Source organism: Chlamydotis macqueenii, chromosome Z, assembly GCF_036417535.1.
Source record: "Chlamydotis macqueenii isolate bChlMac1 chromosome Z, bChlMac1.mat, whole genome shotgun sequence".
Classification (NCBI taxonomy): Eukaryota; Metazoa; Chordata; class Aves; order Otidiformes; family Otididae; genus Chlamydotis; species Chlamydotis macqueenii.
This window is the reverse complement of record NC_141593.1, coordinates 25,449,015-25,468,637: the sequence shown is the minus strand read 5'-3', so window position 1 is coordinate 25,468,637 and position 19,623 is coordinate 25,449,015. Positions and strand designations below refer to the sequence as shown.

The following is a 19,623-nucleotide window of genomic DNA, read 5'->3' as shown; positions in this document are numbered from 1 at the left end:
CAAAACAAGGCGACCCAGATCAATTTGATAGACAAGAGTAACTCACACCAAGACTACTTAGGAAACTTGTTCCAACACTTAGGCCACCGATATCATCAGAGAAAAAAAGCAGGCTTCATCATCACTCTCCTACAATCCTCACTATGAACTTGAGAAATGAAAACAAAGTTAAACAATATTTACTTACTCCCATACCTCCTATACTTTCCTTCATCTGCACTGTTGCTTCCACTTAAGCCAGTCTTAATCTGTGAATAGGTATGGAGGGGAAGTATGAACAGATGAACTGGTGTTAGGATGAAATGTCAAAAAAAAAAAAAAAAACAGATTAGGGAGCCATATTCTTTTTTGTTTTCAGACCTCAGCAACCACTGCTGAGGAAACAAATCATTACTGGAACATCTAAACTCCAGGAAAGGAAGTAGATGGAGAAATGGCAACAGATACTATTCCTGTTGCTCCCTCCTGTACGACATATCTGAAATTACACAATTGGAAAGTTTTAGTTTTCAAATAATCGACAAGATCCTATTTATAACTAGCATTCATTCATCAACATTAGAACAAGTATCATTTGCTAGAAATTACTTGACAGTGCCTAGCTGTCAGCAAGATAGTAAACTGTTACAAAAATAATAGATTTATAAAGGTTGTAAGATGAATGTAGACTTCTGAAGACCATTTGCAGTGTTTCATCATGCACTTAAATATATTCAAACTACTTATTTCAGCAGCTCCACAAAGATCTTCTAGAGAGTAGGAAAATTAAGTTTAATGTGCAAAACTATTTACTGATGGCAGAAAGGTATACTTCTCATTTAATTTCTATTTTTGAAGTTTGTTACATCAGTATGCTGGATCAAAATGTTTCTATAGCATTCCTACTCTGCATACACTTTCCTATTAATTCCTAATAATCTTCATAATATTAGTTGGAGTGACTTATTTGTACGTCTTTATTTGCATTGTTAGTAAATTAGTTCAATCTTAGAGAAGGATTAGAAAGGTGAAGAAAAGGAAAAAGTTACCCTGTCTTCACAGAAAGTTACAGCTCTCCTCAAAATTGATGAAAGCCTGTGGACAAGTTAAATATGTAGTATCCTTCTGTACTCTCCCTTTCCTGTTGATAATCTGAGCTATATTTTCCACAAATAAAACTCTGATATTGGTTTCTGACTAGATTAGCTGTTCAATTTTTTTTTGCACTGGCATCCAAGGCTAATAAAATAGTAGTATGAGAAAGTTATCTCCATTAGCATTTTTTCAATGTTTTCTTAGCATAGTTAACTAAAAATAATCTCATAGATAAATATTTACATACAGTATTCAAACAAAAGTTTGACTTTAAGTATTGTTAATGTGAAATTTCTTAAGGCAGCTATTGCGTTGAAGGAATAGGCAGATGCACTTGGGTCTCAGTCTGAAGGTGAAGCATTCCAATTACAGAACAAAATTAGGGGAATTGCTGGTGGATGAGAAGCTCAACACGAGTCAGCAATGTGCACTCCCACCCTCAGAAAGCCAACTGCATCCTGGGCTGAATCAAAAGAAGCATGGCCAGCAGGACAAGGGAGGTGATTCTCCTCCTCTGCTTTGCTCTTGTGAGACCCCACCTGCAGTACTGTGTCCAGCTCTGGAGCCCCCAACCTAAGAAGGACGTGGACCTGTTGGAGAGAGTCCAGAGGAGGGCCACGAAGATGATCAGAAGGCTGGAGCACCTCTGCTGTGAGGCCAGGCTGAGAGAGTTGGGGTTGTTCAGGCTGGAGAAGAGGAGGCTCCAGGGAGATCTTATAGCAGCCTTCCAGTACCTAAAGGGGGCTTATAGGAAAGACGAGGAGAAACTCTTCAGCAGGGCCTGCTGTAACAGGACGAGGGGTAATGGTTTTAAAACACAAGAAGGTAGATTCAGACTAGAAATCAGGAATTTTATTTTATTTTATTTTTTTTTTTTATACAATGAGGGTGGTGAAGCACTGGAACAGGTTGCCCAGAGAGGTGGTGGATGCCCCATCCCTGGAAACATTAAAGGCCAGGCTGGACAGGGCTCTGAGCAACCTGATCTGGTTGGAGAGTTGAAGATCTCTGCCCCTTGCAGATGGTTGGACTAGATGACCTTTAAAGGAGGGGACTCCAAGAGTACTCTATGGGTTATGTGCGCACCATCAATGTTTTTACACTGGAGAAATGTGAAAGGCTAGTTTGGTCTTGAGTTCTTCAGCAACGTACCTTGCTAATAGATTCATCTAAGAAAAGGTCATTGGCTGTCCTAGACCTGACCATCACTTAGGGCAGGAGAACAGAGAAGCTTCCTCGTGACACACACCCTTACAACCAGATATTTTACAGATAAGTATCTACTCAGCACAGAGTGAAACATTTAAGTAGAAGAAAGGACTCCTGGTTACACATGAACTATTTAATGTGTAACATTTGCCTCCCTGCTGGTCTTATCACTGTTACAGACTTCTCCCTCCTACAGTTCAGGGAGATCAATAATCATTTCAGAAGCTGTACTTGAAATAATTAATCTAGTAAGCATTCAGGAACCTCAATACAAGGAAAACCTAGTGCAATGGTAAAAAAAAAAACAACAAATTCTTAACAGTTTTTATGCTGGAACATGAGATGTTTTAGATTTCTCAGCTACCAGCTACGCTGGTGTTGCTAAGCAGAAAGTTTTTCTATACTAAAATTTAATATAAAATTTGTTTTAAATCAGTGTTTTCTCTGTTCAGAGCACAATGAAACAGTCACAAAGCTTTAGTCCATCTTTCATACTCTAAAGATAAACAACCTTGTGACATGCTGCAGTAAGTCTCACAAACATACTTTTGTTAGCAAACAGCTTAAGCAGCCTACCAGAACTACCTACCCACTCAGTAAGCAACAAAGACCTTCAAAAACAAACAAAAAAGTACTTTATATAGCAGCAGACACAAGTTAGTAAAAATGACTGCTTAGGAAAGGAAATAATTTCCTCTCTCAATTTTATTCAAATTATTATATGCCAGTTCAAGGGTCTAGTTCTCAAAAAAAACCCCAATTTTTACGGTAACAACAGCTTGTTAAGGAAGTTCTGCTTGATTTTCGATAACCTGACCAGGAAAGTTCCTTCAGAGAATTTCAGAATAAGCAGACAAAAATCTAAACCTTTCAGTGAAATGGGATTTTTTGCCTCATAAAAGCCCATCTTCTCTTACTCTTAATCAAGTGTTTAGACATAAAACTTCCACAGGAGCTGAAGAAAATTAGAGAAGAGGTGAAAAGTTACTTAAAACTAAGGATCACTGAAGTGTTGTTCATACAAATTCAAATGAAAAATAGGATTAACTTTCAGCCTCCAGGAAAATCTATTTTTTTCAGATCCTATGAGTGTTAAGAAGCAGTGCATTTTTCCTACAAAGTTGTATATATATTAAAGAATATAGCACTAATCATTCAATTTGGAAAATATAGAAACAACATATTTGGAGACAAATTCTTCAAGAAACAAACAACAACCAGACTGAAAACTGGATTTGGACATTTCAAGTTTATGTTTAATTACATCAAACACCTATTTATGTGCATGCAGCACTTTTCCAAGCCTTCTGGTAATAAGATTCCTATGTATTTTAGCACGAACTGTTAGTAAGAACAGATGTACCTCCATACCTACAACATTCATGATATGAAGCTGCTACTGTATTATGAAGACAACAGAATATTGCACTGAAAAAAAATGCTAGTAACACATTATTGTCTGAGATTTAGTTACATACTCTTGAGTCCAAGCTATTGTTAAAAGACTGTATTACCTTTTGCCGTTTTCCTTGCCTTATCTTGTCTTGAACATGGTATTTAGTTCCATACTATGAAGATAATGCTTTTAAATAATGCATAGCTTTTATATATTAAATAGTTTTATGGTTTACTTAGAAGTGAGATGCCATAATATTTCACTTCCTATTTAAGAATGAAAATGCAGGCTATTTGTCTTGAATACTGTAAACACTAAGGAGTAAAAAGGAGTATGCAAGAAACTAATGTCAAATAACCATGAAACTGCAAACTACACATACTGAAAAAACATTAGATTTGGAACTGTCAAGTCCAGTGTTACTACATCAGGACAGCAAAATGCAAACTGAACTATTTCTTGTCAGTTCAGCATAGACAGAAAGAATTTTATTTCCACTTCCTACTTGTAGACATACTTTTCTTCACTTTATATACTATTCCAGAACATATGACTCACTTTCTTTTAGCAATGAGCAGAAAAGTAACTTTAATAAAACAACAAAAAAAAGCACTCATTACCCCAATCCCAATAGTAACTCTAAGTAAATACTGAAAAAATTGGGTAGTAGAATTATCCAAGAAACGTCTTATTGTACTCCTTTAAGTATGAAGCCAGATCTAGTATAATTTATTATCTTCTTTTTTTTTTATTAAAGTACTACCAAATTCTTGCAAAGCATGGAAGCTTAAACTGTCCAAACTGAAATAAATATTAAAATAAGTATTTTTTTAAAAAGTGGAAAAAAATGCATAATTAATCAGGCTTCTTCAAAAAGGGAGGTCACTTTTGAAATACTAGAACTCATGCTCTTCAGTCATTAACAATCTGAAAAGGAGGCAGACTAAGATTACTTAAGTTTAACAATAATACCAGACAGAAAAGTGAACAGATACCTCATGATAGGGGCTGCGCAGTAATGCAGGAGAAGAAAATTCAGTGTTGATAAATACAAGATTTTTGTTGTTAAGTGACACAGAAAAACAATTCCAAATTTGCACATACAATGGAAAACTCTGAACTACTACCACTTGATACTTCTGTATTATAAACGGGCGGGTGGTTCCATAAAACTGTCAGCCTAGAACCCAGCAACAGTTAAGGATTGTTAAGCCTTAGAAGACAGAAACTAACAGCATGAAAAAGACTTCCCTCTGAGGTTGTGCAGAGCAGAGCTTGAGACAGGATTTGGGTTTTTCTCTCATTCATTCCTGCATGGTAGCATACAATGACCCTGATCACATTCCAGACTTCAGGTTAAGTTCTGCATTTCATGAACTCAATCATTCACCAAACCTTGTCTGAATTTTAGCCCAGTGTTATCAAGTTCCAGATCCCCGTTACCCCACACCTGAAGACCCTCATGCCTGTAAACAGTCTTTTAAATGTCAGCTCTATGGATGTGTAATCCAGCAACTTCTTCAGTGTATCCTCTTCAGACATTTCTCTAAGGTGTTGCAACAGCCACAAATTGCAGTATTTTTGTCTCAAGAACACTCCACAGTTAATTTCATTAACTAATTTTTTTACTACACTACAGAAAATAATCTTGGTTTTGCAACATAATTTTATATTTTTGTTACCTCTGTATAAAAGTGAAGGCAAAATGCCAAGCTATAAATGGATGAATACTCTAATTGGATTTTTTTTTTTTTTTTTTTTTTTAGAGACCCATTATCAAAGGAGAGCACTTTAAATTTAAGAGCATGTACTGCTCTGTAAGGATTGCCCAATAAAAGGTGAAACTTCCTTATTATAAATATTACTTATATAAGCTTCAAGAAGCTCAAGGTAAAAATACATACCTACTTAGTTATCTGTTCTAATTTGTATTCTTGTAACACCTTTTAAAGTCAGATGCAGAAAGTTGCATTGTGCTAGATAGTTAAACTCAGCACTTTGGGGCTGTGCCTATCTTCTGCCTGAAAACATAATGGATGTTTTGCATTCTATTACTTTAAAAATACCTGACCTTCAAGCCCTTTAGGTACAATGAAAATAACGGAGTTCACTGGAAGACATAAGGAATAGATCAGGAAAGCTGAACCAAAGTGCTGACGAAGAGTAGGGCCTTAAAAGACAGGGAGACAAAAGCCAGTAATCAGATAGTAAAAGCAGCCAAATGATGAAAGAGAGGAGCATAAAACCAGAGTGATAACCTAGGAGAATGGACTCTAAGACTAACAAGTTTAATATCTAGGACAGATAAGAAACAATTCAATAATTGAGAGAGGATGGTCAAAACCATTAAAAAGCCACTCAAATACAATGCAAGCTCCTTCTTTTTCAAGCTAGATGGCTCAAGAAAGGTTCAAAGTTGTTAGCTCACAGTTCTCCAAATTCTTATCTATGACGAACAAGCAAATCAATTCCTTTGAAACATATTTAACAGCTTCAATCACGCAGCTTTTACCTGTCATAAATACCTTTGAGGACTTTAATGACTGTACAGAGAAGCTTATAACTCTCTGCTAGCACCACAAGATCTAATAAGGGAGTGAGAAAGGAAATCAGAAAAAAAAAACATACCTTGTGTTGTTCTATTGCATCTACCCACTGTTGCCTGTGGTCTGGGTCCTGAGCTCGGAGGTACCAAACACTATCGTTTACACTAATATCAAATCTGCATTCGTCAAAGTCATGGGGCTGTGACAGAAAAAGAGTGTAAGAGCAGCTAAAATTAGTAACATGATCAACAATACTTCACAATATTTTGACACTCTAAAACACTGTAATTAGAAAACTTGGTCTGTATTGTCTTGAATTCATCCTAGACTTTAAATTCCATTTTATGTAGCTGTCTCAAACAATGAACATACACTCATAATGAAAAATACCAGTCTTCTGAAATAGAAAAAGCTTGTTTAATACATTCTTATGGAATAAAATTGTCACAAAAAAAGTTCCACACAAACATTGACCAAAACTTCATACTTTGAAAATAACTACTGGACACAGTCAGGAAAATACACTTTTATATATATTTTAATTTCAAAGCAGGAAAAAAAAAACAAGGTTATTGCTTTCAGTATTTATTTTAAATGGAAAGAATACATACATTGTAGCAAAAAGTACTAGATAGAAACTTAAAAGTAAACTATAGCAAAATTACAAGGAACAGCAGGAACTAAAGGAAGCTGTGGCACCCTCTGCCTCAACTATTTTTGCCAGAATTGCTAGATAACTGGGACTCAAATGCATCTAACTTTCAGTTCACATGCCTTAAATACTGAAAAGCTTTTGCTAGCATTACAATGAAGCTGGTAAGGAATGTACATGGAAAAAAACCCAACTATCTCATCCACCCTGTGCCCTCACTCAGGTCAGTCTCAGTTCAAGGCTACTCCTTAGTAAATATAAAACTGAGCACCAAGTTCCTTGCCCTGCCCCACCCCCGCCCCCCAGATTATTCTTAAAGAAATATAACACAGATCTAGCTGAACATCTTTTTGAATTTGAATGCAAAGAAAAGTTACACATGCAAATAACTAAGGAAGCTAACAGGCTCTAAGGTTAAGGCAAATGACCCAACTTGAAGTACCACAAATATTGATTCCTTATGCTAAAGACAAGTCTACACATTAGTAATATCCTTTACAATATAAGAACCACTCTGCAAATATATAGTCTTCCAGACAACTAAAGCACTGTGGATTACTTGTGAAACACTTCACAAAAGAAAACCTAAAAGCAAGTCTCATTTGTCATCACGCATTGTCTCTACCACCCCTTCTTCCTCACATTCTTCCCCTGCTCCAATGTAGGGTCCCTCCATGAACTTCTCCAACATGAGTCCTTCCCATGGGCTGCAGTTCTTCATAAACTGCTCCAGCATGGGTCCTTTCCACAGGATGCAGTCCCTCAGGAACAGACTGCCCCAGCGTGGGTCCTCTGCAGAGCCACAGGTCGTGCCAAAAAACCTGCTCCAGTCTGGGATCCTCTCTCCATGGGATCACAAGCCCTGCCAGGAGCCCGCTTCAGCATGAGGTCTCCACGGGGTCACAGACTTCTTTGGGCACATCTGCCTGCTCCAGTGTGGGGTCCTTCATGGGCTGCAGGTGGATCTCTGCTCCTCCATGGGCTGCAGGGGGGACAGCCTGCTTCACCATGAGCTGCAGGGGAATCTCTGCTCTGGCATCTGAAGCACCTCTTCCCTCTCCTTCTTCACAGACCTTGGTGTCTGCAGAGCTGTTTCTCTCACATATTCTCACTCCTCTCTCCCAGCTAACGTGTAGCAGTTTTTACCCTTTCTTAAATACGTTATCACAGAGGTGCCACTATCACCACTGATTAGGTCAGCTTTGGCCAGCAGTGGGTCTGTCTTGGAGCCAGACAGAACTGGCTCTGTCAGACATGGGGGTAGCTTCAGGCATCTTCTCACACAAGCCACCTCTGTAGTGCCCCTGCTACCAAAACTTTGCCACATAAACCCAATACAGGACATCAAGTCTTCTAGTCCAGGCCTCTCCTGTTCAAACTGCATTTGAACATGCCAGTTCCTAGCCACCCATCTGCCAGGCCCTCCTTCACCTATGTGGTGGGGGACATGCAATGGAATAACTCTCACAAATATTACCCCAAAAGCAAGTGTGCAAGAATTAACTATTCCTCTGCTTGATCTCTCTGAAGCCCTTCGGGATGAGTTAAAAGCAACTACAGGCTAGGCAGTTAGAACGACCTGTCAAAACTCATCTCAAAAGCCTGCAGTACTACTGATTCCACGCTTCCACATGCAATTTACTCTAGTGCGCCACCATCCTTGCTTTTTTCCTCCCACCTCCATCTCTAAACGAAACATCTTCTAATGTGATTTAAGACCATCATCTCTCTGCCCTTTTCAAAGACAGGTTTACTTATTCCCTTTCTTTGAATAGCAACTTTTAATATATTTGAAAATCTATGCCTCATTGCTAAGACAGTGAAGGGAAATGTTTGCCTTGAGGTCTAGCTAAAACCTTTAAATACTTTTCTGGGCCATTCACTGCAGGCACACTTCTGCATTACCTAGAGTTAAGAGACTAGGCTGTCTAAAAATCAGGTCTAGGGTTATACTCAGCTCACTGTGCAGTTCCATGTTACAAAAAAAAGCCAGATGAGCAGGGGTTCCTATTAGACAAGTTGGTTAAAGATACAAAATATCCATTAACAAGGCTACACACTTCATCAAAAGGAAGTTCAGCAGGTGATACATGATTTCCTCTTGACAGATGCATTTTACCTATTTACCATCTTATAGTACTTATTAATTGCCTATTTTCCATATTTTTTAGCAACTGAAATCAGATCCGTTATTTCCTTCCCTGCCCCCCCCCCCCCCGCCAAAGACAGGCTCCATCGTAAGAACCCTGAATTAACTGAACACAAAATATGCATTATACTAAGAGCAAACAGAACACCTGAATCACATGTGACCTGTTTTGTTTTGTTTTGTTTTGTTTTTTAACATAGAACAAATCAAGCTGTGGTTAATTAAGCCTTTTCTCAACTAGGAATGAGTCCACATTTCATCTTGATTGACAACTTGTCAGACTTCACTATAACTTTCTGGTATCATTTGTTGCATTCTCCTCCCCTTTGAACATGGACAAACTTCCTTGGTTTCCCTCTTGCTACAAATGCTTTTATTATTTTCTATAGCTGCATCTAGCAGAGACTACAAAGAATTATTCACCACTTCTCAGGTCTGTCCTTTATTCTTCTAACATCCTCCTCAGACTAGTTTGAGCCTCTCCTGACACTTGTTGGAAGTTTTTCCATTTCGCTTCCCTTCACTTTCTTCCCGTAGATCTCTACTGATTTTATTTAGATCTCTTTTTTTCTGAGGTTCACTGTGTCTAGCTCGGTGTTCACCTTTCTTCTAATGCTCAGAAGCGATTATAAAATTGTACAGTTCTTAGCCATCCATGTGACAGGACATTGGAGGATAAACAGGGATTTTCATCTGTAACCACCTACGGACCTGAGCTGAGGCCAGGATATGTCCTACTGCCCTTTCCCAACCAAGATAAGGTGAGAAAGAGGAATGTTTTAGTCACGCAGGGAAGCAGGAAGAAAGTAGGAGTTCACTGTCTACCCTCAGGGCTTAAGGCACGCTGAAGACCGTCAGCTGCTTTTTCGTAACACCCCCAACCCCGCAGCAGCCTCAAGCAGCATACATACACAAATTGAGAGCACTGGGCAATGAAACCCAGACTGACATGACACTGAATGGGAGCACCCGAAAACCTTTACATTATTTTAAAATGTCAATTGGGCAGACTTTTAAGAGTCTGTGGCAGAGGTCACTGGTGTGTGCGCCAAGTGCTCCTTCTAGAGCCAGCATTCAAAAAAAAAGAAACAGATCATAATTCCATGCAAAATCATGCTGCAAGAAATAGGTCTGGAGCAAGCCCAAACACCCTATGCCTCCTGAGCTTTCCTCCAAGGCACCTGCAGAGAATTCTGCTGAAATAAAGGCAATTACAAGTATTCAAGTGTCCTAGATCTCTCTGTATAAAACCAACCAATACTATCTCTTAAATTCTAAACAAGCAAGGACAGTTAACATGAAGAAACATTTACTTGGCTACAGTTACTGAGGAAGTCCATAGCCAGTTCAGGTCTCATGAGTCATAGCTGACTGCATTGCCACAAAATCCTTCCTGCTACACAGTTCTCAATCTTGAGGGATTCATGAAAGATGCTTCAGAGTAGCATCTGCTCAAAAAATACTGGTTCAAGTGCTTAAGGCAAATCATATAGGGAAGCTCAAGTCTTTTTATATACTTAATAACCTTCATGAGTACTCTTTGGAAATAAAAATACTTGGACAAAGAAACTGTTTCTTGCCCTCTCACTACTCCAAATGGTATTTCTTTTCTTCCCTACAGAGGAAAGTTGGGATGGTTCACAGCAGGTCCAACTCAAGTGTGCACATCACAACTATTAAAGTGTGCTGGTGCTGCTATTTCCATTGCAGAACTAAAACTTATCTATGATGAACTTATTTTAAAATGTTGAAGGTTTTTCAAATTAAGAAAATACTGAGCAGAGCACTAGGACATAAGGCAAACAAGAGAGGCTTACAGGAAATGAGAACCACCATTCTTCAGTTCTCTCTCAGATACAAATGTTACTAGCATAGATACAACAGAGGATGTTATCTAGCCTAGCTCCATGGTATTGACAAAACAACCCTATACACTGCTATGAAGATAACTGCAGTTTGCAAATACACCAGTGTTACGCGCTGTAATCATGTATGTTAAGTGAGTGAAGACAAGCACTGTACTTACCCAGTTCAGCAGTACAACGCTATTTATTCCTGAAGCTTTCATAGCAGGGTTTGTTTGTTTGTTTGTTTTGTGATGTCAATAAATCTTTTCTTTTTCATACAAGATTAATAAGAATTTAGTATAGCTACACAGTTATTTCACTCACAGCTAAAAATGAAAACCTGTTCAACTGCTGAATAAAATTCTTCAGTTTCTAAATTCCAGTCATATTCCATAAAATCGCTATTTATAATTCTCATTCATCCTGCTAGAACACCACATTATTTACTTTTCTGTGGACTGAGGTATCACAGACATAATAGGTTGTAAGAGAACTATATTCATAAAACAGTAATTTTACAATGAAGTAAAATATTAAGTACTACCTGTTTTATTCACTCTAACAAAAACTATTGCAACATTGTGAGAAATCATTGCTTTAGAACAGGCATTTTCTAAAGCGATATATTTTGATTTTTCTTAATTAGGTTTTACAAAATTCTCTTAAGCAAAAAAGCTTGAATTATCTGAATTCCTCTGATGATCAGTTTGCTTTCAATCTTTAGCAAAGACTTTAGCAGTAGCTTTAAGCTAAAACATGAAACCTGATATTTCCCCCTCTTCTCTCAGCGCAGCTCAAAGCAAGTTAACAGGACTTCTCATTCTTTTTTCCAGGTAGGCTTCAGGATGCTATCAGTCAGAAGGTACTTAACCAAAAATTGAGAAATTGAGTAATCAAACTGAAAGTTTTTTTTTTAAAAATAGCCTAAACCTGGATGCCTTATATCAGAATATCTAAAGCTATTAAAATTGCTAATTCTCATCTTTAAAAAACAAAAAATGCCTCATACAAGTAAGACTGACTTAACCTAAGATTATTCTTTCTATATAAGTGTAAAGTGTTTTGCATATATTCCACTGATGCAAATACTGTAAACCCATGCTTAGAGGTTTGTTTGTTTTTTTTTTTTCTTTTTCTTTTTTTTTTTTTCCAAGTAGGATGTGTATAAGGACAAACCACCCAAAGATCACTTCTCACTCAGAATATGTGAGTTGGTGCATTTTGCCCTTTGCCTCATCTGATGGTACAGTACAGGAATACCACTTTGTAACTTTGATGTCTACCTGCAAGTATCTTCACATTCTCAAGCCTGAAAAAAATTTTTAAAAGATAGCAGTCTCCACCAATTGCAACTTAAAAACCTTTTATAAAAGTGGACTTGAAAAGTCATATCCTAGAAAATAAGATGCAAGCCTATTAGCCTATTAGCCTATCTAATAAGATGCAAGGCTATTATAACCAATGTTTGTCAGCTCAGAGCTGAATACACAATCTTTTCCCACACAAATGGTGTCACTTCCCTGCAATGCAAGGTAAAATTTATCCACTGGTTTGTAGATTACTTTCCACCATCCCCACGGAATTCAGGAAAAAGTGTCCCTTCTGCACCATTCTGCAACTTCCTGAAATCCTCTAGTTACACAGTACCTGAAAAAACTACCACTTCCTCCACAAAGATGTTCAAAGCAGTTACCACGTAACAAAATGTACAGATCTGCCTGTCTCACAGGCCATTCAATAGCTTCTGGACCTGGATATATTCACTCAAATGCCAAAAATCCCTCTATCTCCTCTAGTTTCCAACAGGAAATCCAGAAGATCCTTCCAGTGAAAGAAGGGATTAATATTAAGGAATCAAGCTGAGAAACAGTGATCAATGATTTACTAACCTTGATAGAAAGAACAGTAGAGTCATCAACTTAACATAACGAGATACTTTCAGGATGCTCTAGCAAGAGCTAAGATAAGTTAGATGGGAACATCCTGAGGGGGTACAGACACAGTGGCTGAAACCAAGATAAAGGGACTTAAGAAGTTTAGAACCAACTGATAGGGTGAAATAACCAAGGAAATTGGGTACCAGCAAAGATAAGTCATCAAGAAACCACTCTGGCAGCAAGAACAAAGCAGGACAAAGGTCTGAATCCAGGCAGCTGGACACAGTGATAAGGAGGAGAGAACGACCACCAGAGAGACTGTGACTCCTAAGCACAGACACACGAGATGGACACAGAGACCGGGGAATAACCTGTTGTGGGAGGAAACTTACGATAATGATTTCTCGGAAGCCTAATTAATATATAACCAAGTCCGCAGGAATACTATTAATATGCTTGTCTGTGATGCATAAGTACTGTACCTGTTGCTTAGCACATTGCACACGTTTGGAGGAGCAATCCCCCGTGCTGCCCAGCGCTGAATAAACATACCTACTTTACAATCTTACAGATTGTGGAGTCTGTTTTCCGCACGTCACCAGGACAACATGTATAGGACAAGAAAGGATAGAGGGGCATAACCTATCAGAATATGCTAAACTGCATCCATAACAGGTTATTATTTTTGAAACAGACATAAGTTCAAGAGAGGAGTGTGTCCATACGTAAGCAAGGCAGCCCTCCCCACAACAGGAGGCAGCAAATTGGACAAAGTAAGATAATGTATACTTGATAATTTAATAGACAAAAATACTATCACATGTTAAATGGAGAAGGCATAACATCTTATATGAGCCACAGAAATATGATGCTGAGAACCTTAAAAAAGTAGCTTATCTGATGCAACAGAAAAAGCAGAAGCCAGTGAAAGCAATGTAATGTAACAGGTAACATGATCAAACTCAAAAAGATCTCTTCACTCCATTTTCAGTAAGCAGTATGTATCAAAATAAGAAAAACACTGTAGTTATTGAGAAGTGAGACTAACACCAAAGTGTGTATTTCACCTGTGGGAGCAAATTAAAAAAAAAGAGAACCTATCTGATGCTAGGAACACAAAGTTGTATGAACACTTTCTATATGTACTTATGTCGAAAAGCCAACAAAACCCCAAAATAAGAAGTTTACTTTAAGATTTATGCTGTATGATTGAAGGAATGAATTTTAAAAGTACATATGAAAACTGCATTTCGGCTCCCATGTAAAACTAGTTTGGAATTGGTAAAGTCTACAATTATTCAGCTAGAAAAAAAAAGTAAGTGAAAAACTTCATCCAAGTTTCAAACAGTGTACATCTTAAAATAGTTTTTCTAAAGTATTTAATCCACCACAGATCCAAACTGTAGAGGAATTATATCCCCTCCCTACAAAATTTAAAATGGCTGAAAACATGTTAACTTATGAAAAAACACTGAACAGAAAAGACAGTGAAATGAAGTACCACATAGATGATTTTAAAGGTGTATAATATATGGTGAATAGTACATAAAATCATCAATGGAAAAATTATCTCAATCAGCTGAATCAAAATATATTTTACCCATGACTACTATACTCGGTAAGAATTTCATCAGACAAGATAGGTCTAAATCCATGGTCTTTTGTGCCCTATTAAATACCATTTAGTGTATTTCTTTCTATAGTCACTGCTCAAATCCAGCCTCAACACTGCTATTCCAAATGGTCTCCTCCTCCTTGTATCCTTCCTTGACGTTATTTCCTCTGAACAAGCATCATCACTGTATTTTCTTTTAGAGCTTTCTTCCTTTCCCAAAGTTTGAGTACATGCAGCAAAATCCTCCCTCTGCTTAGGAACAATCCCTGTCCCTCTTACTCTTTCAAACATGTATATTAAGCACAAGCTATGTCTATAATGTCTCTAGCTTACTGCATGCCTTGATCTAGGCTGGCTGCCAGACCCCCAGCTTAACCACTCTCTCACTCCGCCTCCTCCACTGTACAGGGGGAGAAAAGATGATAAGCTTATGGGTCCAGACAAAGACAGGGAGATCACTTACCTACTGCTGTAACTGACAAAACAGACTTGACTTGGTGAAAATTAATTTATTGGCAATTAGAGTTGGACAGTGAGAAACAAAGACAAAACTAAAAACACAGGCACAGGGTGAAGGGGAACAATGGCCAGATCATAATGCTTTAACTCTGCCGCTCCTTCCTCACACTGTTCCCCTGCTCCAGCATGGATCTTCTCCGTGGCTGCAGTCCTTCAGGATAAACCTGCTCCAGCGTGGACTCTCTACAGGTTACAGCCTCCTTCAGGGCACATCCACCTGCTATGGTAGGGTCCTCCACAGGATGCAGTGCGGACATCTGCTTTGGTGTGGTCCTCTCCACAGGCCACAGGGAAAACGCCTGCTGCGCAGTGCTCTCCTCCGCAGGCTGACGGGGATCTCTGGTCAACGCCTGGAGCACCTCCTCCCCTCCTCCTGCTCTCACCTCTGTGCTCACAGGGCTGCTTCTCACACTTCATCTTCACCCCTTTCTTTCTCACACACCGCTGAGCAGCATTTTTGCCCTTTAACTACGTTGACCTCGAGGTGCCAGCACTGTGGCTGAGGGGCTCAGCTGTGCCCTGCGGGGGGTTTGCCAGAGCTGGCTGGAACTGGCTATGTCTGATGCAGGGCAGCCTGGCCTCTCCTCACAGAGGCCACCCAGCAGCCCCCACCCGTGCCCTGTACAACCAGTGCAATTATAAAAGTCCATCAAAATCCCTTTGTCTCTACGAGATATTTTTTAAGACACTCAGCTTTAGAAGTAAAAGCGTTAAAGTTACAAAATAAAGTCATTACTTTAATTTTGCAAGGCTTTTTTTTTTTTAATAACATCAACTATCCTAGATCTAGCTCTCAGGAGGGAATAACTTAGAGAACGGGTTATACTTCATTGTTTATAATATATTTCATTAAAAATGTACTGAAAGCCCAAGAGATGTTGCAAGTTCTAATCCACCTTATTTCTATTACTTCCCCCTGCCCATGTGAACAAAATCCAAGCAGATCCACAAACCTGCAGAATTAGTGTCTGCCAAAATTCACAACACAAAATTATGGTTTCCCTTTCTGAATTACAAAATCCAGGCAAAACCTAACAGAAACATGGGACTAGGATGCTATTCTTAAGCAATAAGAACCCACTTTTTAGTTACATCAGCTGGCTGTATTGTTTTCTACAAGACACAGGAAAACTTTATTGCCATAAAGCAAGTAAACAAGACAACTTTATGTCTACCAAAATAGAGATGATCCTTTTAGGTGGCAAAACATGGGGTATCAAATAATTTGACCATTACCGCATTAAAAAGAAAACTTTCTCATAATGGCACATTTGCACATGTAGAAAATTCTTACCAATAAAACAAGCTTAAAAATATAAAAGCCTATTAAATATTTTTACATTCTTTGCTACTACCCAAATACTTCACTTCAGATCCTACATTAGGATATTTGCCTTTCAAAATGCCTTTCAACACTCCTTTTTCTTTCAAATAATAATCTTATCTTTCCAAAACCTAGCTAAAGTAGAAGCCCACTGCACCCATGAAAGCAGAAGCATGCTAAGTAGAATTTAATATTAGCTTGTTAGCATGCTATGCAAACTTTAAAATTAGCTTGGTTTAATCCATTGCAAAGAAGCTGTCTCATCGGATAATCGTCTTTTTAAGTTCGGAACAAGCATATATTGTATTTCACTTTAGCAGTGAAACCACATTTAAAATTTGAAACCCTCAGTTCTCATGTGCAACCTTGGTCAATCTTGTTTTCTGCACACCCAGTAGAGAGGTTCAGATGCAGAAGTGATCATACAAAAATAATTTTCAGGTTTTTTTTTTTATGGGGAATCAACTATCCTATAGTCTTACAGCACCTAATTTGTTAATTAACATTTTACCCGATTATTTCCCTGTTAATAATGTGGAATTACTATGTAGTATATCAATCATGCTGTACTGGTTTATATGCGAACACACCTCTGGCCCATGCTTTTCCCAACTGCCTACTGAAAAAAATGATGATTTGTAATACCAAGATCTAGAGTTTAAAAAATATGCACTTGAACTATCAGCGAATTTTTGGTCAAAGACATGGAAAGAGACTGTATTATTAGAAGAAATGAGGGCAAGACTGAAACAGTCGTAAAATAGTATGTGCACAGAGCCGTTGCCTAAAGTGATCTACTAGTGACTGCGGACACCCTATGCAAGAGCTCCATGGATTAGTGATGGGGAATTAACAGATTTAGATACGCACCATGAGAAATCAGGATATAACTAAAGGGCCTGTCCTGTTTGAATACAGTCTGAAGAATCATAAACTTTATCAAAGGCATACCAACTTGCCTTTAGAGCTAATTATCAGTTCATGACTCCAAGATATGAGATACTGGAAATGAAAGCATATATATTGTTGCTTTGGTGGGAACCAAACCAGAGAACTGAGTTCCCTGCAGAAAACTGCATATGATGCTTCTAAGGTATCCCTTAGGAGCAAAATATTTGCATTATCCACCAACATCAGGCATCAGCCATTGGAAAAAAAAATCAGAATTATACCACCTGGAAAAACATCAGCTTGGAATTGATTTGAAATCACAATAGTTGAACTCATTAGGCAGCCCATCATATGCAGCAAGAAGCTAGAATTATTAATCAGACAGCAAACAAGGCAACTTTGTATCAACTTTAGAGACTGCAGAAACCCCATATGTCACTTTTTTAAAGTTTATTTTTACAGGACAGTCAAATATAGAGGTATGAATCACATATACATCCTTAAAATCACTATTTGTGTATTGATTAGCTTTGTTGCATCTCATACTATGTACTGCAATGTACCATGGAAGACCCAAAAGCTGTACATACACCAGCAGCAACAGTACCATATGGATTTCACAAGAAAACCATGAGGAAACATCCAGGGAAGACATTCTACCCTAAGAGAAAAGCCATGCTTTGCAGCACTACATTGAGCTGGCAGAGAGAGCAGAGCACTCTGGGCTTAGACTCACAGTGACGGGATGAAAAGTTCCCATCCTGAAAAAGCAGTGCAGCTGCAGCTAAAGCAGAGGCCTGCTATACTTCTGAAAGCAGCGCACCAAGACTTTAGATTACCTTTGTTTGAATCCAAACATACGTAACTTAATATAGTACAACTGGATAAGCTTTTCTATAAATGCAAAGAAAACAAACAGCTGAGCAACAGGGCAAGGCACCTGCTGCAGTCTGGGCAAGTAACACCTCCCCAGCATGTAGTCCAGGACCAGGAGCCTCAATTCCTTTACAAAAGATGGTTATAAACTGGGGGTGTTGGAGTGGGGTGGGGGGATCAGGTTCGCAGAAAATGCCTACTTCAATTCTGTCCCTGTCCTGTCATCCACCTCCCTCTACCCCTTACTGAGGAGCTCTTCAGTCAAGTTACCCTGACCTCAGCAACTAGGACCATCAAGAACATATTTCAGGCCTGCTATACAGTACCAGCTACATAGTACTGCACACGTACATTAGCTAATCTAAGTCAGATATAACACTACTTTAAATACACAATGATAATGGTTACTAAGAACTAACATATAGTGATAATTAACAATGTGCAAGAAGTAATTATAAGTACATGGCATGTTGCTAATAAATGTCAGCCTAAACGCATCCACTCTAAAGTCTAAAATTAGCCTGAGCTTTGTCTAAGCTCTTCCACCACAGCTATCTCTAATTCCTTGATATATGTTATTATATTTGTGTACATACATATCTACATATGCACACACATTCAGTTGTGAAAGAGTTTAAAAACAGAGGTTAAGAAAAAGAGCATTTTTTCTCCTTAAAAGAGAGCAACTTAAAAAGCTTTAAGAATATATTAGACAACTTGTCACAATAGGATCTGGGTTAAGTGCCTGGAGATACAGGGTAGCAAATTCTGTTCCAGCACCTTAACTGAGGAATGGTGCACTTGAATTAAGTAGAAAGGTGTTGTGGTTTAGCAACTTCTAACAAATGTTTAGCAACATACCAAATAGATTAAGAAGTGGCTGAAGCCGTCCAGAATACTTGATCTAATACAAATTGGTTGATAAGGACCATGGCAAAAGCAGCAACTGAATTGTACGTCTAAAGGAGGGAGCAAAAAGATGAACTGGGAGAAGCAGAAACAACACTCAGGTAGTCACCTGTGAAGAACTAATCCAAGTGTATGAACAGCAGCAAAAGGCTGATAAATTAGCAACTTTAGTAGGCAGCAGAACAGGAAATGGCCCGGTGCAGCTGCACATTAGCAGATTCAAAAAAAAAAAGTATTCTGACCTTTTTACTTGGCATTCTAGGAATGCATATCAGAAAGTGAGGTCTGCTATTGTACAAATCCTCAGAGATGTTAAAAATGTCATTAATGGCTATCACAAGATAGATCAGATAATCAAAGCAGGTTGCTGAGCAGGACTGTTGAGGAACACCTCAACCCCAGAGGCGGGTCACACAGGAACCAACTGTATCCACGAACAGTAATTCAACTATAAATCAATCTTATGAAGATGCACAGAAATTCAGATTGAGTAAGAATGCAGACTGCAAATACCACTGAAAAATTTGCTGAGGTAAAAATCACAGCTTTAAGATCAAATGCAAACACTGGAATTATTTAAGGCTTGATATAGCATTCATGAGAAATGCTCCTCAGCATGAAAATGTATAAAATGTATAAACCATTGTCAAGAACTGTGATCCTGAAGTGGATGTCAAATCATGAACACATAAAAATTAATTAATTCTCTTAATAAAAAAAAGTCAAGTGAGGAATGGTA

At 38.3% G+C, this 19,623-nt stretch overlaps 1 protein-coding gene across 2 annotated transcripts in view; it reads right to left on the bottom strand.

Annotated features, from left to right (window-relative positions):
- CERT1 (ceramide transporter 1) overlaps positions 1-19,623 on the bottom strand; it is an 82,211-nt gene that overhangs the window by 44,150 nt on the left and 18,438 nt on the right. For both annotated transcript variants that reach the window (XM_086770002.1, XM_086770003.1), the window contains exon 3: positions 6,308-6,424. In XM_086770002.1, the coding sequence (XP_086626128.1) occupies positions 6,308-6,424 (117 nt within the window). The remainder of the gene's footprint in view (positions 1-6,307; positions 6,425-19,623) is intronic.